Raw genomic sequence first — 25,749 nt, 5'->3', positions numbered from 1 at the left:
CATGACAGACATTTATTTTAAAGTTCCCAAGTGTTTGCTTTCCAGCAAAAATTTTTCTACTGAAACCTGGTCTAACAAAAAAGCATGAGCTTGAATTTGGGGCATAGGATTCCACTGTGGAAAGACATAGGTAAACACTGGGGACCATTCTGCCACTTTTTTTGTTGTTGTTCTGGATTTTACTTCATAAAAATAAAACCCAGACAGGATTGTCTCAGATTTATGTGCCATTTCACTGAAATATTCAAGATTATGGGGAGGGTTTTGTAAGCAGTTCAGGTCAAGGAAAAGGAAAGGCAGCACAATGAATACACAAATCCAAACTGAAACTGGAAGTAGTCCAGGGTACAGTTGCACAGAGGGATTGGCTTCTACTTAAGAATATTTTCAGAACTCAGTCCTGATTCAATGAAGAAAGGACAGGGACAGTGTTACTGAGCAACTTAGCTGAAAGGGACGACAAAGGGCTTGGTCAGCCTTGGCTTTCATTACTCTGGCACTGTTCAGTGACCTACATACAGCACTTTTTATACCACACTTATGAAGATGGTCTGAAAGGTGAATGTTTTTACAAGGTGCTGTTTTCAGCAATCTGCTAAGCCAATGAAGTAGGAATTTTTTAATCCTTTGCAGTAGACAGCTGCTTACTTAATTGACCCTTTCTAAAAATGCTCCCATTTTTCATATGAGTCCAAATGTGAAGTTTCATATATAAATTTTGTAGATGCCTGTCATTACCTAAATGGTTATTTTTTAATGAAGGAGATTATTCACTTATGTGATGCAACAAATATGCATCAGATATAGGGCCATATTGAAAACTGACAATGTATTAAACATGGGTATATAGTCCTCCTAAAATTCACAAATTCACTAAAGAGGGGACTAGGTTTTTCTCTGTCCTTTTTGTTTTTCTTCTTGAGTGGCATGTTTTTTTCTTGTATTTGTGATATATTTCTGGAGAGCATGCCCACTGTGTCCTTGGATGGATTAAATCTCAGGGGAATTTAGCTGGGACTTACTTTGGTCAGGACTGCTGCTCTGTTCAGGCATCATCTTGGAAATTTTCTGTAGGAAGACTTTGAGAACTTTCACCATTTATAATACTCCTCAGTGTCATCTGAGTCAGAAACACTGTGCACATCCTGCACTGTCAGTGGTTCTGTGCCAGCACCACAGAAACGTGGTTTTCTGTAGGAAGTTCTTGAGAGAGATGTGGCATTTTCAGTCACATGGAGCCCCCGTGGTACTCTGCTGAAATCTTCCATGATGATTTAACGAGATTTGGTAAATCAAGACAGAAAAACTGTGCAAGCAGCACTATCCTTCAAGTTCATCAAAATTTGAAACAGAATGCCCACCTTAGCTTGGAATTTTCCTTCCTCCATTTTTTCCTACTTAAGTGGGAATCACTGATTGATTTCAGATTCAAGTTCCCTTCTAAATTCTGGATTCTTTTTATACCACATGACTTTGTTTTCAGACTTTTTTTTCTTTTGTTTTTACACTCTCTCTAGCGGGCATTTAAAAGCAGTGAAGTTTGACACTTTCTTTTGACCCCCTTATGGTTTGTTGTTGTGTGGTGGCCCTAATACTCTTTGGGCAGGGGCTGGCAGCTATTGAATGGCATCTGACATTTTTTTATCTCCTATGCTCACATAAGTCATGTATTTCTTGCATTAGTAAGAAATTTTTTTTTTAACTTCTAGCCACTTAGACAAAAGAAACTTAGACTTCTGTGCCCAAATTCTGGGCTTTTTTTGTGGGAAATAAGCATTTCTAAATCAAGGATGGATGGTTATTCCTGTAAAAATATTAGTAGCAGCAAAAAAAACCCCAAACTAACAAACAAGCAAAAAAACAAACAACCTAGTGACAAATCGCTTTATATTCTCTTAATATCTCTTCAAGGGTCACTCACCATGGGCTACTGCATGGAGTAACTGCATTTTTGCAGTGCATCTACTTCCTTTAAATTAGGAATTTTCTTTTCAGTCATGTTCCTTTCAATAGCAAACAATGGATTCACTGATTGCAATTTATCCTCTATGGATTTTAAAATCTCACAGATACCTTTGAAAATCTTCCACTTCATGCCATATGTTTATATGAAACTACTGTGTGTTCATAAAGGCTGGTTGACTTGAGGTCTTTGGGACAGAAAACAGAATAAACTACTCCTAATCCAAAGAGTAATTCTCAGAGACTGCATTAGGAAAAGTTAAAGACCTTGATAAACAATGTAGGCAGGACAGGACACAGTGAATCATACTGTAATCTAGCATATTTATAAATATTTTATTTGGATATTAATATCTACAATTTTCTTTTTTTTTTTCTTTTTTAAAGATACATTATTTTGAGAATTTTTGTTAGAGCTCTTCATATTAAAAAGTAGCAGCTCTCTCAGTTCCTCCAGGGAACTTTGGCTTCTGAACATGACAATGTTTCTTTCATTAACCCAGCTTCAGTGTTGGAAAATGAACTAATGTACAAGGTGAGCCCCACCAAACAACCCATCATGCTTGTAACAGCAAAAAATTTATTCTGACAAATTGGATTCTGTCTGGATTAATTAATTTATTAAAGTGCAGTGTTGATTCTTCCATGGTATCTCATGTGTTGTAGTTTCTTCTCTGAAATATACAGTTCAGCTGCTCTACTATTGTGGAGATTAGCTGACACATCTATAACATGCTTGGAAAGAAGTCTGCTATAAAAAATAGATACAGAATAAATAACATTAATTACAAGATCTCTTCAAGAAAGATTCTTTATTTTGGACTTATTTCTCATAGCCTGAGATAGAGCTCTATTAGTCTTTTGACCTGATTTACAGATTCACTTTTGTATGAGTGGCAAAAGTTTCTGAAAAGTGTTTTTATATCAATAAAATGTTGAGAGATAGATAGATACATAGATACATAGATAGGTAGATACATAGATACATAGATACATAGATACATAGATGGATGTGTGTGTGTGTGTGTGTGTGTGTGTGTGCATACATATTAAAAAATCTCTATTCGTATTTACTCTCTAAAGCCTGCACAGGGTTAATATGTAATTTCAGTCCCTCTTGAAATGCATTTGAAGGACTAAATGGGGTTGAGACCTTATGCTGGCTCTCTGTACTGGATCTTATTGTTGCAGTTAACAGAATTCATTGAGAACCATAAAAATAGCTGTGTGATTACAGGCTCAATTATGTATCTCAGCAGTGCACTGAATGTGCTATAACTTCTGTTTGCATAGCCTCAATTAACTGCAGTTCAGCAACTGTTTTTATCTTATAATGTAAACACATATAGAATGCACAGATGAAAATATGAATAGCCCTAGCCCTTATCTCATATATTTGTAACCAGAAGCATAATCTGCTGAAGCCAGTGGATGGTTTTTGCTCTCTACAATGATTGATCAGCATTATTCCTAATTGTAGGTAGTCGCAAAACACTAAATCATAGAATTATGGAATAGAATTATGGAATAGTTTGAGTTTGAAAGGACCTTAAAGATCACATAGTTCCACTCTCCCTACCATAGAACAGATTACTCAAAGTGTCATCTCTAGGACACTTAACTTTTCTTAAAATCAAATGGGGCTCTGGAAAAAAATCCCATGGTATGATCTTGCAGCCATAGAACTGCAATGAATTACCTGCACCCTCCTCCTGCCATTCCATCAGCCTGCATCTATGTAGTTGTGGGTTAAATATAGAATTTGCATTCTCCTGTTGTCCTTCCTATCTGTATTTGCAGATGCCTGGCAGAGTGTCACTTGAGTTGAATTTCCATTTATTTTTATTTCTTCACAGTGCCTTGAACCAGATGCTTTGTTAATAATAGCTGGAGGAAATTTAGAAGACCATCTCAGTGAAGAAGTATTTGAGAAAATTTCTCTTATTCTTCTCTACTACATTCTTCATCATAGAGATATGTGTTCTTCAGAATTCAGCTTGAATGATAAGGATTATAATTTTTACCTACAGAGTATGCTTAGTTTAAGGCATGATGAAGACTGTTATTATTTTTCACGGAATGAAACTGAAGATATTTTAGCTGCAGTAAGGCAACATTTTAAAACTTCTGAAAACCAGGTAAAGAAAACATATGTAAAAATAACTTCATCATTATTACAGGTATAACGCCTTTATGCTAGTATAGACACTATACCAGTAATCAGTCCTCCAGAAGACTGGTAAATGGAAGTGTCTGAGCATGGGTTGAACACTGGAATTGTGTTGTATGTGCTGTTTAATGCTTTTCTTTGAGTTGTTTCTGGCATGTGCCCCTTCCACAGGATCTGCTGTGAAGTGGCTGGGGAGATATTGCTCTTTAGGGACGATTCCAAATGGGTACTTTAGATGCAGTTGCTCTGCCTTGGGCAGATGGAAAAGAGCACAGCTGTGTAGATGCAAGATCTTACACTTGAGCAAATACTTTCTCATCTCTGATATTTTTAGTATAGATACACTATCAGTGATCTATAAGATCTAATTGAAATAGATCTATCTATAAGGATCTATTTGAGATCCTTAAATAGAATCTATAAAATAGAATAATATTCTAGATTTCAAAGTCGAAGTATTTCAATGGTATGAAGCAGAACAGATCCATTACTGGCTGGTATAGGAGAAATAATGAATTATTTTGCTGTGATGAAATCCTTGCCATGTTCTACACTTCCATGTCTATCCAAAGCTGAATGAAATGAGGAATCTGTCCAAAGATACGGTGGCTTCCTTCAGTTGGAGCACATACATTTGAGACTAATTATCTACCAGCATGGATATGCCTTGTAGAAAGATTGTTAAAGATAAGCTTAAAGTTGCAAAAAAACCTCCATATTGAGTATTTTCAGCTAAGTTTCTAAGTTGGGAAACATTCTGTGAGTTTTCTCAATGCTGTTTAGAATTCCTTATCTCAAATAGGATCTATAAATAATAGAATAATCTAGAGTTCAAAGTCAAAGAAAAGCTTTTCCTTGTAATGGGCAATAAAACAGGATTCTGCCAGATTAGATAACTCCTAAAATACAGGTTGACCTCCTGTTTATAGCCCCTTAGATCTGTTCAATGTATTGAGTTAAATTTGGTTTATACAAAGCTCAAATTTGTCCTTTTCATTAGATTTTAATTTATAGCATATTATAGCAGGGTTTTCTGCACAAACAGAAGATGAGTAGGAGACCGGGCTGTGTCCAGAATGTTGAGAGCCTCCAGCTCCTCTCTCTGTCTTCTTTGTGAGGTCATGTCCCACCATAAATTATTCATTGACCAGTCCTTTTGGTTTTGAGTCTTGGTGAACGTGCTGATTTCCAAGGACTCCAATGGTATCTGAGCAACTGTAAAGAGGCATTGGAGGGTATTTGGAATGTCAAGATAGAATAACAACCCATAAAATGCTTTACCGAGGGTTCTGTTTGTTTATGCTGGCAGTATAATCACTTGTCAAGCCTGTCCAGTAACTGAGCCTTCACCAATCATTGACTTGAGGGAAAAGAGGTTTCTTTTATGAAAGGTACACAAAACATAATAGCATAATACTTGGAATCACAACACTTGAGTTGTGGAAGAAGGCCAGTGGTGCAGGGTAGTCATAGAAGAAAAGCATTTTTAATGGCTCTTTATGTGTTTTGGTTTCACAGAAACCAAATATCCTCTTCTTTAGTCATAGCACCTAATATCTTGTTTTGAAATAAGAGATTAAATTTTGGGTTGTGAAAATTTTAATGTATAGTGAATGAGCAGGAAGAGAAATGGCAGCCTCCTCTCTGAAGTGTTTATGGTCTGCATAAGGAGAGATGAGTGTGTATGAAATAAATTACTGCTGTACTGGCTAATCTAGCTGACTTTTAAATTTTGTTAATATGAGCTAGAAAAAATTAAATTAAGCAATTTTTGCCTTTGTTGTTTTTGTTGTTGTTGTTGCTGTTGTTTCATTCAAACCCAACTATTTGCAGTGAAAATAAACAAGAAAAGGGAAGAAAATATGAAAAGGGAGATAAATTTCTGGGCAACTGAGAGAGTTTGCAGACCTCCACACACATGGCTGTGTACCACTGCCTACTGTTTTTATTTGGTCACCCAGCAAGAAAGTCACCCTTTATCAGCAAAATTGTATGTTTCCCTATTGTCCCATATAACTACTCCATTAAAAAAACTATTGATTCCATTGAATAGGTAAGGAACTAAAAACATTTAAAGCATTATTTCTGAAGTCTGAGATGAAGAGTTAAAGTCTGTCTGCCTTAACAAAAATTCCTCCCCTTTCTTCCACTTTCTGGAAGTATATGTGGATGTAATTGAGGAGGACACTTGGAACAATAGAAACAGCAGGAAAATAACACTAAGCAAAAATAACCTGAATGAAGGACTGTACTTTTTCCCCATTAGACACTGAGTAAATGTTCAAGATTTTTAATTCTATGCCTGTTCTCCTGAAAATGTCCTTTGATTAGCTGTCCTGCTGGCAATTACAGCTTACATCTTAGCATTTTTTCTACTCTGGCTGTCTGCGAAATTGTTCTCCCCAGTTTCTCCTCCTGTCACTCTAATTATTTAAATGGAGGTGAGCAGGACTGTCTTCATGCTGTTTTCTCCTGATTTCAGTGTGTTGATGTGAGCACTCTGGAGAAAAATGCTGATATAATGGACAGAGATGGTGCTGATGAAAACACTCTTCCACGCCTGGCTGCTTTAATCCTTACTCTGGCTCTCCAAGGAGTCTGTATGGGGAAAGCAAGTTTGCCTTCACCAGAGTTCTTTATCAAATATATTTTCAGTTCTCTAAATAGTACCACTGAGCTCCAAGTGACAGGTAAGCTGGAGTATGCAAAGTTCATTTTCTTCAGGAAAATTTATTGATGGACTTATCAGAAATGCTACTTAACCATAAAGAAATAGAAGTATAGGAGAGCTCTAAGTTGTCCAAAAATATCAAAACAAAAAATGTGAAACAAAACAAAATAAATGCCGAGCTCTCAGCAGCAGCAGCTATTAATTTATGTAAAAGGTTGTGCCTGCTTAGCAGTTTTAGAAGCTACACCATCAGTTCAGGGGCCTGGTATGGATTTAGAAGGTTGTTATAGGACATCTACTTTTCCTTTTTTGTGGCAACTGCTAACAGCAACAGTTTACTAGCTTTTCAAAGCATTTTTAAAAGTTACATTAAATATGGGTTCAAGCAGATTAAAAAACTTGAATTGAGCATAGGTAAAAACATTTTTAACATTCACAGGTTACACAGAAGTACATTGAATCACAGAAATAAATACTAAAAACATAATAATCCTTAGTCCTAAACTGGGATCCTAGATTGTATTCACATAAACTGGTTTGTCAGCAAAGCCCTTCCTTTAAAATTGCCCAGCCAGATCTTGTAAAATAACTCTCACAAGAATGGATGTAGCCATCTCAGCAGAGTGCTACTAAATAGCTATATATGGTGAAATCTGGGCCCCAGTGAAGATAACAGCAGGACTGTATGGTTGGTGGAGTTAGAATGTCCTTCAGAAAAACCAAGAATATTCTTAACCAGTTTGTTACAGAGCAAGTCTATTTTAAGTCTAATCTCATTATACTGTCCCTTCAAATGTATTTAAATTCTTAATAGTAACTTCAGGAAAGAGTAAGAATTTGGAAGCATAGAAAAAGAAAATTAGATTTTACTGCATTTAGAAAACAAATATACCTGTAGCTCCATTCAGATCTGCTTAAGTAGCCAAAAGAAAGTAGTGAAACATCATATCAGAAACATTTTTGTGAGATTTTCCATTAAGATTATACCATTTGCATTTTCTGGGTAACAAGATTTTAAAAATAATGTATTATCATATGGAAAAATTCCCATGAATCTAAATTTCTTTAAAATGTATTTGTAGACAACTTTTTAATGGACAAATTAAAGTTTATTGCTTCATTTGAAAGTGCAGGGGTGAAGGAAGGGGAATAGGATAGGGCCTGCCTCCTCAAATAACCAGGCATTCCATCAGCAGCAGCAGTGTTGAGGTACATCTGTGCATGGTCTCAGATTTGGATTAGGGATCCTGGCTCTCTCCTTCCTGTGTGTTCTGTGGTCAGGCATGCTTCCCAGTTAACCAAAGGAGAGAAAAAATTCACTGTCCTGTGCTGCCCTTCTGAAGTGCAAGGGCAGCACAGCATCCTGAGGATTGATTTCAGGACACCCGATAGAGGATCTGTTTCATGGTTCAAATACCTGGCTGTGGTCGCTTATTGTGGTATTCCATTTACACAGGAAAATTTTAAGAACAGTAAAGTTATTTAGCAACTACTAGATAACCTTGTCAGAGATGCTGATTAAATCAAAGATTAATTGCCTTTCAGTCACGTCTGTTTTCTTCTGAGACAGGCATAGGCAAAACATCTGAGTCTGATATGTATGAAGGAAAGGCTGAGGATCTGTGTGTCTGGAACTTACAGAGTTAAGCAGAAATTGCCTCCAGTACCAAACTGAGAAAAGAGTATTAAAATGAGGAATTTGAATCAATGTTATAACAACCAAAAAGAAAAAAAATACTGTATTTTAAGTGTTTTGTCTTTTAAGTGTGCATTTTCCCATGGTAACATATCTGTTCTCTAATGAATTACTAGAACTAGAACAACTACTAAATGTGCTTACAGCCAAAAAGACCTGCACTGTAAATGGACAATTTCACAGTCACAAAAGAAGACGTTACAATATGGCAATCAGAGATATTGGAAGAAGAAATACTCCAGTCAAAGGAAATCATATAAAAGGAGACTATCTGAAAGGCTATTTTGAAGATCGTGAAAGGAATATGGATTGGGATCAGGTTAGTTAATTTTTATATTCTTATAGTGTTGGTGGCAGAATTTCATTGACAGAAGATAAAATTGATTTGCAAAGCATGCAATATGTCTGAGGTAAAATGTATTAGTTTCAAAAAGTCATGCAGATATGGATGAAAATATATATTTATATAGCTATATTTGTTTAACTATTAATTGGGGAGAGAACTTTGTGGATAGGGAATGTGCAATTAAAGTCACTGGGAGAGTCTAAAAATGGTTAGTGTTTCATGGAATCTGGTGTTTCTTCAAGATACAGAGGACTGAAGTAACATGGCTTTGATGTTTTCATAGAGTTGTTAGAGATTTCTTGTGGTTTTATGTCACAGAGTTTCTAGGACTCCTTAAGTGCCCTGGTAGAAAGAAGGATTGCTTTTCACTAAGGAAAACAAAGTAAATTAAAGTTTCTATGTAAGCTGCTTTTAAAAGGCTTCTCTAAATTGAAGATTGGGCATTTCCAAACTCTTTTCATAGCCATCTATGGAATCCAGATGCCTTCTTTAGAAAGTATAAAGGCTGTAAAACAGAGCCTTAGCTACTCCCCAGTATCTTCTCTCAGCACTTTGAAGGACACTGGCTTATTGCAGGTGATTTTATCTTTATGCTAAGAATTTCAAAATAAATAAATTTTGTTTATGTCAATGATCAAGATGGTAACTGGCTTCATCCTTTAGACTGAGTATCATTCCTCAGATAAAAAAAGGATACTTCAAAATATATAAATGGTATGTGTTTTGATGTATACATTTGTAATATATACTTCAAAGAAAATTTTTATATTATTTTCAATCCTTTACCATTAATGTTAATTCAGTGGCAAGGTTTCTCCTCCATTTAGGAGAACTGAATGGTGTGCAATTGACTTTTTCTGTGTGGTCATTTTATGATGGGGAGCTCAGACAAATTTCATCTGGTTAAATGCTATTCTGATAGATATTTATCTGTGTAATTGTATTGCATTCGAAATGCATACTCGATCAATACGTTTATTTCTTTGCAGCTGACCAGAAAAAAGGATCATGCTGATCAGCATGATGAGGTTTTAATGGGGTCTCAATATAATCTTAAATTAAGGTCATTGTAAATGTGTTTCATATGAATTTTAAATTATGAAGGACAGAAATCAGTAGTGATTCTATCTGTAAAAGAAGTAAAACTGTTCTCCAGCAATTGATGTATTTTTAAAGCTCAGTTTTTGATTTCTTGAACTTCTGAGATCGACTGTAACTCAAAAGATAAGTGTGCAGAGGCATTCATTATCTGAGTCTTAGGAGTCAACTGAGAGCAAAATATTCTGTAACATAAAAAAAATCACAAAGAAACATCTGGACAGAAGATAATTTCTCTTCTGTACTAATTCCTAGTTTCTAAGTGGGTTTTTTCCATTCCTGTTCTTTTTAGCTATGCCTATTTTCCTTGACATATTCAATTAGAACACTTCATGTTTCACTGCTGTGTTGCTAATTTTGTCTCCTGTTTTCTGCACCTGTGATACCCATTGTGCTTCATTAGTAGCAGATTCTGCTGCATACAAGACATTGACTCGTCTATGACTTGTGTTTGCTAACTGCATTAAGAGCTGTAATTGAAATTTTATATAGGAATAATTATTTGAAACATTACCACAGAAGAAGGGTCACTGCTTTCTTTTAAACGTCATCATTGTCTCTACAATTAAAATGTATATAAAAAAGTAAGTGGCTGATGATCTAATAAGATAAATAATCTTAAATTCCATTAAGCTGTGTCACAATGTCTATGTATTCATTTATTCTTCCTCATTAAACGAGCATGGATTTTGGAAACCCAAGTCACCCAAGTCATCCATCCATCCGTCCATCCATCCATCCATCCATCCATCCATCCATCCATCCATCCATCCATTTTTCACAGGAAAATATGCAGAAACCAATTTGCTTATTTTTTTTATATCATCCTCCAGGAGAATGCACATAGTTGCTTTTATACTGGAGATAGATCTCTGACTCCTTATGTTAAAAAGCTTAAAATGCTGGGGCTTGCAACTAGACAAGATGTAGGTTCTCATTCCCCATGTCATACAAGAACATTTTACTAGTTACACCTTAACAGCTATTTTTTATGTATGGGTGGGCAGTTTATTTTTTACAGATGAGATTTTGCTTTTCATTTAAAATTCCTGTTAATAAATTCACGTGAAAATTTAGGCTCATAGTAATCCTGGACCTCATCTTGCCTATTGTATTTTTTCAAAAAAGAGCCAACTTCAAAGTCAGATCAAGTTTCACAGAGGCATGTCCAACTAAATTCTGAATGTATCAAAAATCCGAGTTTATACAGTCTTTTTTGGGAAACATATACCAGTGCTTTATTGCCTTCATCTTGATGGACTTCTTTATCAAATTGGAGTTTTTTGTTGCTGTAACTAATACTTTTTGCCTCTCATTCTTTTGCTGTATGCTTCTGAGAAGATTCTGGTTATCTCTTCCCTCTAAACTACCTTAGATAGTCGAAGACTTAAAATACCCACCAACTCTTCTTTTCCCAAAGGGAACAAATGCAGGTCCCTCAGCCTCTCCTGGCACATCATGTGCTGCAGTTCCTAGCCATCTTGGTGGCCCTCCACTGGACTTCCCTCAATTGCCCAGTGTCTTGCACTGCTGGTTATTAAGCTGGACATAGTCCAGATGTGGACTCACATGTTCTGAGTGGTGGGCAATATTCTTTCTCCAGTGCCTGCTGGCTCTGTTCTTGCTAATGCAGCCAGTGTGCAGTCAGTGGTCACTGCCACAAGGGCACACTGGTGGCTCATGTTCGTTTCCTGTCAGGACCCACCCCAAGAGCTTTTTCTGCAAACCTGCCTTCCTCTGGCCAGTTTTCCCCAGCCTTTATTGATGCATGGGGTTATTCTGTGTGAAGCACAATAAGTTTGTCGTGGCTGATCTTTATGAAGATCTGGTCAGCCCATCTCTTTGTCTTGTCAAGGTCCCTCTAAATAGCAGCCAGACCCATCAGCATATTGACTAGTGGTCTTAGTTGTATTTCACCTGTGAATGCCATCTGGTGCCCTCTGTTCCATCATTCAAGTTGTTGGTGAAGGTGTTGAATAATATCATCTCTGCTCCAACTGGTCAGCAGTGCTGCTCATAACCAGCCAAAATCCTAATCTTCCAAATTGGTACCAGATGTCAGTGTACCCTAGTTCTAGAGTCAAAACCACTTTGAACAGGCAAAATTAAGGTCTCTTCCAAATGGTAGCTCCTGAATTGTCTTCATGCTCTCCTTTGTCTTGAAGGCAGAACAGACTAGGTCCAGGTAACAAGATCATCTGTTATGCTAGAGACTTGAATGTGGTTTTCAGAAAAAAAAGTATCAGTGCTCAATTATTTCAGTTTCTTAGTGAACCCTAAGGCATATTTTACTTCACTAATAGATGAACAAAGGCAGGAATGTGTTGGGTTTTAACTGGATTATTTAAAAGTAATTATACTTAACAACTTCAAAAGAAGCTTAAGCTTCAGTAATGAGAGAAAGAATATTTAGGAATCCCTCGGGTCTCAGATGCAGACCAATTTAAATGAAAGAAAATTATTTGTTTTTAAATATTGAATCACAACTCATCAGATGCAATTAAGAACTGAAGATAATTCCTTTAAGTAAGGTAACATATTTGATCAGGAGTTTTTCTGTTTAAAAATTTTTACAGAAATTTCCACTGGAAGTTTTCTTATGTTAACTGCTCATGTTTTTACTGGAAGTTTCATCCTGGAGAGGAAAACCCAATTCTTCATGAAAATTTTTGAAATATAAATGGTCCCATGAAACATTGCTTCTTTTGACAAAGAGATGCTCCAAACAAGAACAAAAAGTAGTTGGAATTCTGAAGTGTATCTAATAATACAATTATTAAGCAATCTTTAGCTCAATTTTGAACTATGTAACATCTAGTTTGCTGACATGCCCTCATTTAATCAATTAAAAAAGCTAACTTATTTCCTTATCTTACTGAAGATCCAGTACAAGGAAGAATCTCAGTATTGCTTTGATGTAGGCAGTATCTCATATTAATAGCACTCTTACTGCAAATAATGTAGTTTCACACGAATATCTAAGAATTTAGTTGGTATTAGCATTAAAACATTTTTCTTAACACAGATAACAACAAAATATTGAGAGATATTATTTTGGAAGATTTTTATAACATTAAGTGGCTTCAGTAGAAATTGAGCTGCTTTATTCCAAAGATTCTGAAATATATAGTAGTATCAAGTTTACACAGTAAAATATGGAAGTAATTGAAGTAAGTAATTTAAGCAACAAAGAATATAGATATATAGCAGGATGCTTCTGAGGCTAGACTGTGTTCTTCTAAGATTCTGTATTTAACCTCAAAATTTAATTGCAGGTATTTGCAATATGTTTAGTAACTGTATGTACTTTTCTACAAAGGTTTGTTTCTCTGCCAATGAACTTGTGAAGATATTTTTGAAAAACAGTTCTTCCTCCATATCTAAGGACCACTTCAAGCAAATCAGTCCAGCTATCATTCAACAAATTTTGAGTTGTTCATGTCAGCTTCCCGACTTCAAACAGACAAAGCTTCCACCAACAACTGTGGAAAGTGAGTTATGCTCTCATTAATAAATTATTATTTAAATTCAGATAAAGAGGTGAAAGGACATCTGGAGACATTTCATTCATTAATAAACCAAAACATGGGATTTATGCTGTCTGTAATTTATGCATTCTATAATTTCATAACATACATGTCAGATAATAGTATTATATGGAGAAGTGAGGGGATTCAATGGTCTATTTTATAGTATTTGGAATTCTATTTCAACATGTAAGGTTTTAAACTTTATTTTCTTCTTTTGTTAGAGGACTTATTGATATTGCCTGCAGGTAGGCAGTAACAGATCCTCATCTATGGATTGCTGGGCAGTAAGGGTATTTATTTTGTGAAATTTGCATCAGGTTTATATTGTAATCATTGCATTGCTCTTACATATAGCTTCAAGGTTACATTAGCTGGCATTTCATACCATGATGTGGCAAATGCTTGATGTAGATAAGTTTTGCATGAATGCTACTGGTGTTTCAGCTTGTGATATTTTATAGCAGAGAAGCTTTGAGGATACTGATGTGGTAAGAAAAACATCCAGAAAAACAGTAACAGGACTGGAGGACCTGTGTGATAGAGCTGGAACAAGAACTGATTTACAGTATAATTAGGTTGTTTCCACTTGCAGTGCCTCTGCTTCCGGTGTTTTCTGCCCCATCTTTTCTGTGGATTCTACTTCTCCTGTAATCAATCCTTAGTCCACCTTATAAAAGGAAAACCTGAATCTGAGCTAAGGGCTTTCTAATGCGTTTTCTGGTTGTTGTTTGGGTTTTTTTCTTACTTTAAGCCAATGATATCTGGGAAGTGGTTAAAAATAAAGGTGTTCTGGTGTAATAACAGAGACATTAACTTTGGTGGGAAATTTGGGAGTGGGGAATGACCGAAAAGGAGTAGGTGTCTAACCATAATTGCCTGCATCTAGAGGAGCATTTTTTAGGCTACAAATCAATGTCTTCGGTATCTTTATCCTAACACCTACGTGGCCGGCTTTTGATGACTAGGTCTTTTTGGAGTTAATAAAGATCCTGCTGCCTAATGATCCTTATGGAGCAGCACATGAATTAAAAAACATGAAAGGACACATGTGGATATCCCAGAAGTAAAATGCATGGGAGAACACTCATGGATATGCCAAGAATTGTTATACTAGAGACATACAGAATAGGAAGAATAATTATGGATCTTCAGTAGGCAGCAGTCCCTCTTTCTTCTGTTATCTCTCTGCTCATTACCTGAACACCTTGCAGTCTTCACTGCTTTGATCTTTTCTGTGCTACACAGATATGACTATTTTTTAGATCGGGAATCAAGGGACAAAGAAAGAAGAGAAATGAACTTACCCAGGTCACATACAAGGTTCATACAAATGCAGTGTTAAGTGGGATTCTTCCAAGTCTAAAGCCATCAGCCCAATCAATAACATTTTAGTGATCTCATAAAGGTGAGAGATGAGAAAAATTGTGCTATTCAAGTGCAGAATAGAATTAATAAGATCCCTTCTGCAGCCCTTTCCCTGTGCTTTTTGACAAAGGAAGGTTTCCATGACCACAGGGACACTTCTACCGTCTTGATACAGATAAAGGACTCCATGTTTGACCTATGTGTGACCTAGTGACCTGAGCATAGGCTCATCAGTTTTATTCTGAGCTCTATTTTACTGACAGGCTCTGCTGTTTTGGCTAAAGTCACCAAGGCCTGACATTCCATATATATCTATTAAACTCTTGTATTTGGATGTGCAGTCTGTGAAATTAACTGTCTGATTTTATGAGGTGCTGAGCACTTGCAGTGCTATTAAAGTTTGAAATGTTAAGTGACAGTTTTAAATATTTTGGCATTAATTCCTTTATGTGTATTTATTATCTGTGTTTTACCTCCCATTATAAGACTTCCATAGAAATTAATCAGGATTCATATTGTGCAAAAGGTTGGAAATGTGAGCAGCATGTGACTCTGAGGAAATACAAGACTAACATTCAAAAACATCCCATTAACCTGGGAAAAATAGGCTGGTGGTCCTGGTGTGTTAACTGAAGGGATATATTTCCACAGCAGGTTTGTAAATATAATTTGGACTGAAATGTTTATGCTTAGAACCTAAATTAGATCACTACATTTATTTGAGGTTTTAGGCCTTGGTTTGTTTACAGAAAATGATTTGGTTAAAAATGTGATATTGACTGTAAAGATACACAGGTGTGGCATATGAGAACATAGAATCTCAAGCACAAATCTGTTAATAGAGGAAGCAAATGCAGAGCAATATTCACTGTGCTGCTCTGAGTGTTTCTAATTTACATAGCCACAGTCTGTTTAGCTTGTAAGGTCTGAAATTTGGAACTACCAGACTATTACATGTAAAGCCTGAAAAAATGAATATTTTCTGGGCTTTTACTTCTGTCATCTGTTCACACACGACTAGAAAAATCTACATGGCTGTTGTGGCTTAACCCCAGACAGAAGCTAAATACGAAGCAGCCACTCGAATGCTCCCCCACTGCCTCGCCTCACAGGGGTTGGGGAGAAGAACTGGACAAAACCCATCAGTTGAGCTATGATCGATTTAACAACTGAGATAAAGTCAAATATACAATTCGTGCTATTCCTCCTCCTCCTACTTCAATCAGTAATGGAAAGGAAGATTACAAACAAACAAACAAACAAACAAAAAAAAAAAAAAAAAAAAAAAAAGGACAGAGAGAGAGAGAAATAAACCCCAAGATAAACAAGTGATGCACAGTACAATTGTTCACCACCTGCTGACTGATGCCCAGCTCACCCCTGGGCAGCAGTCAGCCCCTCTTGGCCAACTCCTCCCAGTTTCTACACTGGGCATGATGTTGTGTGGTGTGGAATATCCCTTTGGCCGGTTTGCTCAGCTGTCCCAGATGTGTTCTCCCCCTTCCCCAGGTTCTTGTGCAGCTCCTCACTTTCAGAGCATGAGACATTGGAAAGCCCTTGGCTCAGGGTAAGCAACAACCAAAACATCAGTGTGTTATCAACATAATTCTCATCCTGCATCCAAAACACTGCACTGTAGCAGGTACGAGGAATATTAACTCAATCCCAGCTGAAATCAGACAGTCACAATTAATCACTTCTCCTGTGTGCTTGTATATAGAGGTATAAAAACATATGCTCAAAAGCAATTACAAACACAAAGCAAATTCTCAAACACAAATACAAATACAAATATTGGATGATTAAAGGTGCCCTTGTTTTGTTTCATTTGTTTTTCCCTACAGAATATGGTTACAGCACTGTTGCTGTTTTACTTATTACTATTGGATCTATGTTTGGTACAACTCTCATTTTATTTAACTCCTGTCAAGAAATCTATACACTCATTCTACAGCTGTTTGTCGGCTTGGCTGTTGGAACCCTTTCTGGAGATGCATTGCTACATCTTATTCCTCAGGTAATTGTGCTTTTAAAATGTTGACACATATCTGTGTGTGCAAACATGCACACACAGAGAAAAGTTTCATTTAAGCCTGGATAATACTCATCAGTTTATAAATAAAGCTTTCCACGAAATACCCCCAGCACTCCAATTATATTTGCACTCTGTAGCTCAGAGAGAAATTAAAAATAATAATAAGTAGACATCCATGATTGATTAATTCAAAGAAAGAAGGGCTCCTATTAAAAAAAAAAAAACAACTCAGAAACCCTACAAGTTCTGTGCAAGGCACGTCCTAGATGAGTATTAATTTCTTTCATGGGACAGATTCCGTAACACATTTTAACAGAAATAATTCTAAGGTTGTATGAGCCATGCACAATCCCCCTCCACAGATTGTTCTAGAGAACCAGGCACTATCAGCCTAATTAATCCTGATGCCTAGAATTGTAATAAAATGGGTGGCATGATCTTTTCCTAAACTCATAATCTAAATTTTAAGGACAGGATAACATGTAAAACAGAAACAAATCTTCCATTGTTTATTCACTTATTTTCAACAGTCTCCTCTGATATGACACAGATGTTATGAATAGACTTGTAGTGGTCACAGAAAGAGAGCTTCTCAACTTCACTTAAGATTCTGGTTAAAATTTTCTTTATGCTCAATGCATTATCTCTGGAAGCAAAACTGGGAGAGTGGTTTAAGGAAGGCAGTTCTCACTGAGTGTCAAATAAATGTGTTTCTTTCAGCAACACTTTTAAAATGTGAAAGTATTCTCCTTTACCAGGTTTAAGTGATGTATCCCATAGCCTTTAGACTCCTCACTTTCAGAGCAAAGGAGGGCTGCTGTGCTGTGACACTAGGGAAAAAAAGTAAGCATACCCACCAACAGAAATCCATTTTTGCATTAATTATGCATTACTTAATCTATGCATTATTTACACAGAATCACAGTTACAGAATTACAGAATAGTTAGATTTGGAAGGGACATCTGGAAATCATCTAGTCCAACCCACTGCCAAGGCAGGATAACTTAGAGCTGGTTACAAAGGAATGCATCGAGGTGGTTTTGAATATCTTCAGAGAGGGAAAATCCACAACCTCCCTGTGCAGCCCGTGCCTGTGCTCTGCCACTCTCAGTGTAAAGAAATTCTACTTCATGTTGATTTGGAACTCGTGTTTTTGTTTATGGCCATTGCTCCTCATCCTGTTGCAGGGCACCACTGTCTTGGCACCCACCTTTGAGAAATTTGTATCCTCTCAGACTTTTCTCTGGACTGAACAGGCACACTTCCAGCAGACACTCCTCATAAGAGAGATGCTCTAGTCCCCTAAACATCTTTGTGGCCTCTGCTGGACCCTCTCCAGTAGCTCTTTATCTATTTTCAATATTAAGTTTCAATATTAAGATAATGCAAGTAATTTTTATAGAATTTTAGCATCAATATACTGCAAAGAAAATATATCTCATATATATAAATGGTGATTTCATAAAACTGTCCCTAAAAGTAATGTTACTTGCACCACTGAGAGATGAAGTGTAGCTATACTCCTAATGATTCATTTCATCCTCTATTATTCAGCTGATTATTTCAAAACACAATTTACCTTTGAATGAACTGAGAAAATAAAATTCTGGGAATAAAATGAATTAACACATTGTGGCTTGCTCTAGCAAAAATTAAAACATCCATTTTAATTTTTTTAACTTTATCTCTTTTGCTTTAGACTCTTGGTTTGCATAAACATGAAGCACAAGATGTAGAACATTTCTATGAGGGAAAAGAATATATTTGGAAACTTTTGGGCATAATTGGAGGAATTCATGGATTTTTTCTGATAGAAAAGTGTTTCTTTCTTTTGGTAACACCTCGTGACCAGGTAAAACTTTGTACAATTCATGCTTTTAAAAAACTCTTGTATTTTGAGATCTTGCAGTGAAGCATTGAGAATTGTTTTACAAAGTGCTCCTACCAGATTGCTCTTCAGTTTCTATTTTGCTTTGCTCTGTAGATTGTGCTTGCTTCGTGAGTGTGTTCAATATATTTATAATTCCAGAAAGGGAACAGTTAGTTGAACGTATTCCATAAGCCTGCATTCATGACACACTGGAGCAGGTGAAAAGTGTGTATCCATATGAAATAGCAGTGACAGTTGTTTGCTGTAGGTTTGAAGAGGAGAAAGGTGCAATAGAAAGATAGGTGCAAACATAAGATATTTTCAAGAATAATTTCTTAAAAATTCCAAATTGTTTTTGATCCCTGTCCCAGTGATGTGAAAATCTAATATGTTGCAGTCAGTTGGACCCAATCTTATATTAATGAGATTTCCTTGCTCACTGCCATGCTTACAGTAATTCTATTACTTTGTTTCCGTATGGCCAGAGCCTGAAGATATGGTTCTGCACAAGAATAGAATGTAGCACAAAATGTGATGGCTGATTGAGTTTCTCAGCATGAGAGACAATCCTAACGTCACTTAAGAAGGCTAAACCTTTGGTTGTTCAGTTCTACAGTGTGTGAAGACTGGCCTGATTCACACACGCAGCAATGACTCCCTATTCCCACTACTTCGAGTCAGCCATAATAATATCATGTAAGATTAACAGAATGAGAGCATTTTGATTAGGGTGATATTTTATTTACTTCATGAAAAGGAGTCCATTTTGTTACTTGTTTGAGAGAAGGGTTTTATCATCATCCCACAAATGTTTAAAATTTTTCTACAGAGAACTAGATGAATCCTTAATGTTTATATCTACATCAGCTTCAAATTTGAATTTGATTTTTAAAATAGATTGAGTTTTATTAAACCATTGTGATTGTCACTGATTTATCTGATTCACTTTTCAGGGTTTATAACATACTAAGCATTACAAAATGTTGATATTAGCCAGTGATCTTTTTCAATAGATTTTGTTTGGAAAAAAAATTCTTAAAAATGCTAAATTTTCACAAAAAGACTAAGAAATGCTGCACCTGTGTTCATTGGGTTTCAGAACTAATTGCAAAGCATCTTCATTCAGCAGGGCCTTTCTTTAGTTAATGGGCACTGGGGACATTCCCATGATCTTCCAGTGGAGTCTGAATTAAATGAACATTCAGGCAGAGGCAAATCTACTTCAACCATACAGTTGGTAGGTTACCAATATGACATACTTCCCTAAATTTATATTCTTCTTTCTCTGTTCCTCAAAAGAAATGAAGAAAATTAATGCAATAAATCAGTATTATTTTTCAGTCTTTATTGATTTTTTATTACTTGACATGATTGTCAAGAATCTCTAGATTTTGAAGTTTATAATGAGCTTTCACAGAGATATCAAGAACAGATACTTTACAGTAACATTTTTAAAGTGTGTATCAGATTGATATAACAATACACTTCCTGTATTGTTATACATTTTGTTGATAAAATTCTTGAAGATTTTCCTCCTCCCTTCTTTTTAATCACATGCAGACTCTCCATAGGAAAATATTCAGAATTTCCTGCAATGAGAGTTAAGTGCATAATTAGTGAAAAGATTAAATCCTGGACTGTTCTTGGGCATTCTTCTACAGACTTGAAGAGTAATGTAAAGACTTGGATATCTGGGAATGGTGCTTACCTATAAGAAGTTACACACTTTAATATTTGTCTGTGGATAGTATCCTGACAGATAAATCTTTGCAAATTAAATCGAGTCATAAATTTTACCCTGTTTTCTCTTTCTTTCAACAAATCTCTTCAGTTTATATCGAGTATCTCGATGCACAGGTGAACTCCATTTTACTAACGCAGTTGTCATTGGCAAGAGCCTCATGAATCACCGCTAATCTCTAAAACACAGTTGGAAAACTCTTAATAAAAACCAGATCAAACAGAGGAGTGAAGCATGTTTAGTATTTTGTGAGACACATCAAAGCTTCCTGTTTATGATAATGAATGAACATGTCATTCCCTTCAGATGCAAGATCCCCCCAAAGTTCTATACAGATCACATTATCTATGTAGAATTAGCCTGGCTGAGCTGGTTTGTACAAGAGCAGCCAATTTTTCAGAATCATGTGAGTAATACTAAGACAAACACTGGCTGACTAAGAAAAACTTATAAATCCTTCAGATCAGTAATTAGTCTTGCATTTTTGACTCACAGTTCAAAGAAGTGGCATGTGAATAAATATTGTAGGAGAAGTGGAACAATTTCTGGAATTCATATAACTGGCTCCAATCATAGGAATTAGAGACATTTATTTTTTCTTTACAATGTAGAATATGAGAAACAATTATTTTTCCTTCTCTCCTCATGCTTCTACAGCACATACCCTTCATCACAACCAAGCTAAGACCAACCGATAAACATATCCTGTTTTGTAGTCAGTCCACATCTCTGGTACAGTTTTTGGAGTAGTGGCTGCTGTCCCTATCACAGAGCTCTTGTGCTGTTGTTAACTCCACTGACTGCCATAACAGGTTTTAACACACTTCTTTGGGGGAAAAAAACCTCAGGAATTAAGAATCATTCTTTCTAGTTTCAAGCAAACAAGTTTTCTTTTTTTTTTGCTTCTCTCTCCCTCACATGAATTTCTAATAATTTCTCCAATCAGAAAGCAAAGCCCCAAGGAGGCAGGGGCAGTGAGAGATTACTCATGTTCGCCCTTACCTCCCAACAGTTGCAATATTTATTAATTAAACGTTAAGGCTGGTGCATCAGTTTATCTCTCTAGGATAAGGAAGAAGACACTGTCTCTTTCTTCACTTGAAGTAAGGGTAAATTTCACCATGGAGTGTACTCCAGTGCTGCTATGCCCAGCCAGTGTTGCCTGGTGCTGAGTTGAAGCCCTTGCTAAAAGCCAAGACACAAGACACTGGAGGTTGCACCACTCTGAAGAAAAGCCCCTATATTTTGAAAGGGGATGACACCTACTGATGATCATCATTTTCAGTCTTGTGTTTTCACAGAGAAACTGTGAAGAACATGAGCACCTAAAAGACTCCGCCTCTTTTTCCCTGGAAATCCTATGGACACATTCTCCAGCAAAATACATTCATCCAGTCATGACAAAATCAAAACATGCCATTTTAATTATAATGTCCCTTCTGCTCTTGCATTTAGCTCAGATTTTTGTGTATTCAAGCAGAAATGTGGTTTTCTTGGGCTACAACAATGCCTATGAATGTATTTCTTCCTACCTGAACTAGACTTATCCCTCTCTAGGCGAGGCAGATTTCTTTTTTATGTTTCTGCAGTACCAATCACACTGCCAGTGGCCAGTAAATTATTCTAATGATATCTGTGCAAATAACCATTGACTATCTTTAATTCAAAAACTTGAACTTAATTGATATTTTCCTGTGTTTATGGCAGCAGCTTGAAGAGACTCTTAGCACTGATCCATTATCTTTGCTTTTAACTAGAGAAGCCCGGAAGATTCTGAACCTGCTGAAGTTCCTCCAGAGAGCAAGGTGATCAGCAAAAAAAGTTAGTATCAATAAAAAGACGAGACAAGACAGGAAAATCCTTCAGACCTAAGATGGAATTGAAAGTGTGCAGCTGGCTTAGCTCTGTGTTTGCTGTGTGCTACATCACATCTTGTGGCGCCTAGCTACATAATTTAATCTCTGCTTAAAGACCTTCTCAACTGCCAACTCTGTAATTGTGAAGTTCATTAATCTTACACTGTCCTTGCTTTAGTATTTGCTGTCTCACTGTTGCAATCTATTTTGCTAAAGCCTTTGCTTAAAGGGATATAGTAAAAAATTAATACAAAACATATTTTTATAATTTTAAACTTAGCTCATGCTTTTATTTCTGAAGGAGGTGAAACATTTTTTGTAGGCTTGATATGCTAATGTAATTCTGCATCCTTCTTCTCTTACGCAGTGAAACAATAGACTCTTTAAACCAGTAATGATTTATCACAAGTATGGAATTACAGCCTCATGATGGGTCTCAGTTTTAGAGTAATCTGTTTGCTTCTGAGAACTTCAAATAACTCCTGCCTTCTGTGCTTTTTTGCTGCTTAATAAAAATACAAAAACAGAGTATAAACCAAATTTTGCCTTTAACTGTACTTTGTGACCTTGGTTAATTCAGTAGAGATGAAGTCATTCAGCTGAGGGAATAATATTTTAATTGAAATCAGTTTATTTACTATAATTAACTCCCCTTTATTTTGTGATCTCAGATCTCAGGTCACAAGTTTGATTTATTTAATTGTGCCATTATCTTCTTCTAGGTTCTAATGTTCTCTTCTGTTCTTGTGGAATTCATTTCTATTTCTGAAGCATTAGAAATCTAGATTTTAATTTCTTCACTTTCACTCCAAAAATACACAATCTAGTGCTGGTTTGAATGTAACTACATAGTTCATCTCCAGATATTTCTGTTTGGTTCAATCATCATTACCTTCTAAGCATTGCTATTGATCTTTGTTCAGTTTAATTTTTCATCATACCTCAGTCTTACCTCCATAAATGAAACCTTAGTAGGGAAGGGTGGGAGGTTATTTGGGTTTTTTTTTGGGAATTTGTAATTGCAAAAGTTTGTTTCATTACAGTTCTTTTAAATAGCTAAGTGCATAAACATACCTGGGTACCTTGCTACTGAGTGAGGTGTTTCTTCCCCAAAACTGAATGGAATCTGCAGGTCTAAGAGAGAAGCCTGACAACTCCAGAACTGCAAAGCTTCACTGTAAATGCTTGTCAAGTAGGACTGCATAAAGGGTCAGTCACCATAGATAGTCAGGGAGTGACTTAGAAAGCAAGAAATTGTCTAAAGAAAAAGATGTCTGATTGGCCCTCTCTGCATTTATCCATACTCATTCTATCAATATCAGAGAAGACCAAAGAGTATCATTTTATATATGTTATACTTAGTGACACTTTACATTTACTAGAAATATTTTTTCTGTGTTAGTCATGGAAACATTGGAAAAGATCTATTTATGCATAAATGTTTGCTTTAAACTCTTACTCTAAACTTAAAATGTGTAGTATATGGCTGAGGTCTTGTGCCCATTAGTTTTATGAAAATTACAGAATAAAATTTGCTATGAGTTCTGATACCCTATTTAAGCAAAGAAAAAAAAGTAAGATTGTTGGAGAAGAAAAGGCATTGTAGAAATAGTTAACGTAAAAAGTTAATAGTTAATAGTTTGTGTTGGAATATAATGCAGTGAGATAATTGCCAGTAACAAAGCTGCTTTGTTAGTGAAAGTAAGCTGAAAGTAAAATAAGATAAACATTCAGATTTGTTTATACATGCATCTTCTTAACTTTCTGTCAAGTAAGTTCACAAAGCTTATATCTGTAATTGCTCCACAATGCTAACCTGATCCCTGTGTTATTCTAAAACACACTGGAATGAGTTCCAGTAATCATGATATATCTTCTCCAGCAATCACATACTTGAACAAAGCAGACTAATAAGACCTCAGGGCAGGCCATGGTTTCATCCTTGCCAGTGCTTATTACAAATCACAAACTTAATATAACACAGCAATCCATTATTTCTATGTAATTCATGCTCTGCGCTATTGATTATAAACTGCCCATAGTGTTTAGAAAGAACTGTGCAAACTGGGGACATCCACGTCCGGCTCTGTAAGCTGGCAGCAAAATCTAACAAGCCTGCCAATTTTACTGAACCCACAGAGCTCCCAGACAACCAGGGAGGGTTTTCTGAATATGGTTGTTAGGCTTTTATGTGCTCTGTGTGATTTTTATAATAGTCTGAAGACTTCAGTTCTAGCCAGTTTCTGTAAGAAAAATATCTCCCTCATCACTATAAAATGGTCATCTCCGAGAAACATTGCTGGAGTGAAACCTGGTAATAACTGTATTCAGACAGATCAGTGCAGCTTCATGTTTGCTCTTTAGTCTGTCATATTATGTCTATGTGGGGTCACCAAAAGTCAGAAAAATACATATTTAGGGCCCAAATAATGACCCTGCTCCTTCAGGTATGAAACCAACCCTTTCCAAAGTGTTCTGTCCATTCTGTGTAGAGGGAGACTGGATGAGTTTCTTTACAGATGTTAGGCAGTCCTGACTGTGGATAAAATGAATGAAAAAAGTACAGGATGGGGCAGCCAATTATGTGTTGCTAAGTTTAGACATTGAACCTATACGGAGCCTTGTTGCTTCTGGAAGAGATAAACTGCCTCCCTGTGAATCTGTTCAGCATTCCACCCAGCCTGTCTCTGTTACAGGCTGGGCAGGGAGATTGTCCCCAATTCCCTGGCTTGATTTCAGTGCTTGCATCACTAGTAGCACCTTTCCACTCCTGTCAGATGACATGATGCCATGAACTCCCAGTGTACTGTTCCACACTAAAACAAGGTCACAGAACGTCATGGGAAAGACAAACAGCCATGTACACCCATGAGTGGTGTTCCAGATAGGAGCACTGTGAGCATAACTGCCATTAATTGATTGGAACAAATGTTGGATATAAGCATGCTGTAACCCTGTACTATAAGTGATACTCCAAAGCTTGTCTTTCATTTCTATCTTTCACTGTAATACAATTGTATAAAAAAACCAGACCCTGCAAATATTACTCAGTAATAGCAAGCTTTACAGGATTAAAACAATCAGCTCCATGAGACCAAATATTTATCTTCACTTTAGCTCTGCAATTCTGTGAGCAATGGTGGAAGAACTCCAAATAACAACTAGGAAGACTTGTGCAAATTTCATAAAATAAAAAAAGATTGATAGAAAACCTTAGGATGCTTCATGAGAAGGGACTCAAACCTAATTTTTTGTCTAATAGTTGACCTAGTAAGAATAAGGAAGTTATTTCCTGGTATTTGCATCTCATTTTGAATTGTTCTGGAACCTACTTTTTTTGGTTTAAAATGTATTGAAGGAAGTGTAATAACAAGGACAAATCAGATAAACATTATTTCCCTCTGATTA

At 36.2% G+C, this 25,749-nt stretch overlaps 1 protein-coding gene across 9 annotated transcripts in view; it reads left to right on the top strand.

Moving 5' to 3' along the window:
• The window catches only part of SLC39A12 (solute carrier family 39 member 12), a 35,278-nt gene that overhangs the window by 1,807 nt on the left and 7,722 nt on the right, over positions 1-25,749 (top strand). For 2 of the 9 annotated variants that reach the window (XM_088160918.1, XM_088160951.1), the window contains exons 3-10: positions 3,819-4,100; positions 6,615-6,822; positions 8,646-8,818; positions 13,263-13,434; positions 16,683-16,855; positions 18,574-18,726; positions 19,871-19,981; positions 22,243-22,306. In XM_088160918.1, coding sequence (XP_088017044.1) covers positions 3,819-4,100; positions 6,615-6,822; positions 8,646-8,818; positions 13,263-13,434; positions 16,683-16,855; positions 18,574-18,726; positions 19,871-19,981; positions 22,243-22,306 — 1,336 coding nt within the window. Of the gene's footprint in view, positions 1-3,818; positions 4,101-6,614; positions 6,823-8,615; positions 8,819-13,262; positions 13,435-16,682; positions 16,856-18,573; positions 18,727-19,870; positions 19,982-22,242; positions 22,307-25,749 lie in introns of all 9 variants that reach the window. The other 7 variants (XM_088160906.1, XM_088160944.1, XM_088160938.1 and 4 more) reach the window with 4 other exon arrangements.

Source organism: Sturnus vulgaris, chromosome 1 (genome assembly GCF_052056855.1).
Source record: "Sturnus vulgaris isolate bStuVul1 chromosome 1, bStuVul1.hap1, whole genome shotgun sequence".
NCBI classification, from domain to species: domain Eukaryota; kingdom Metazoa; phylum Chordata; class Aves; order Passeriformes; family Sturnidae; genus Sturnus; species Sturnus vulgaris.
This window is presented reverse-complemented; position numbering and strand designations above follow the sequence as displayed.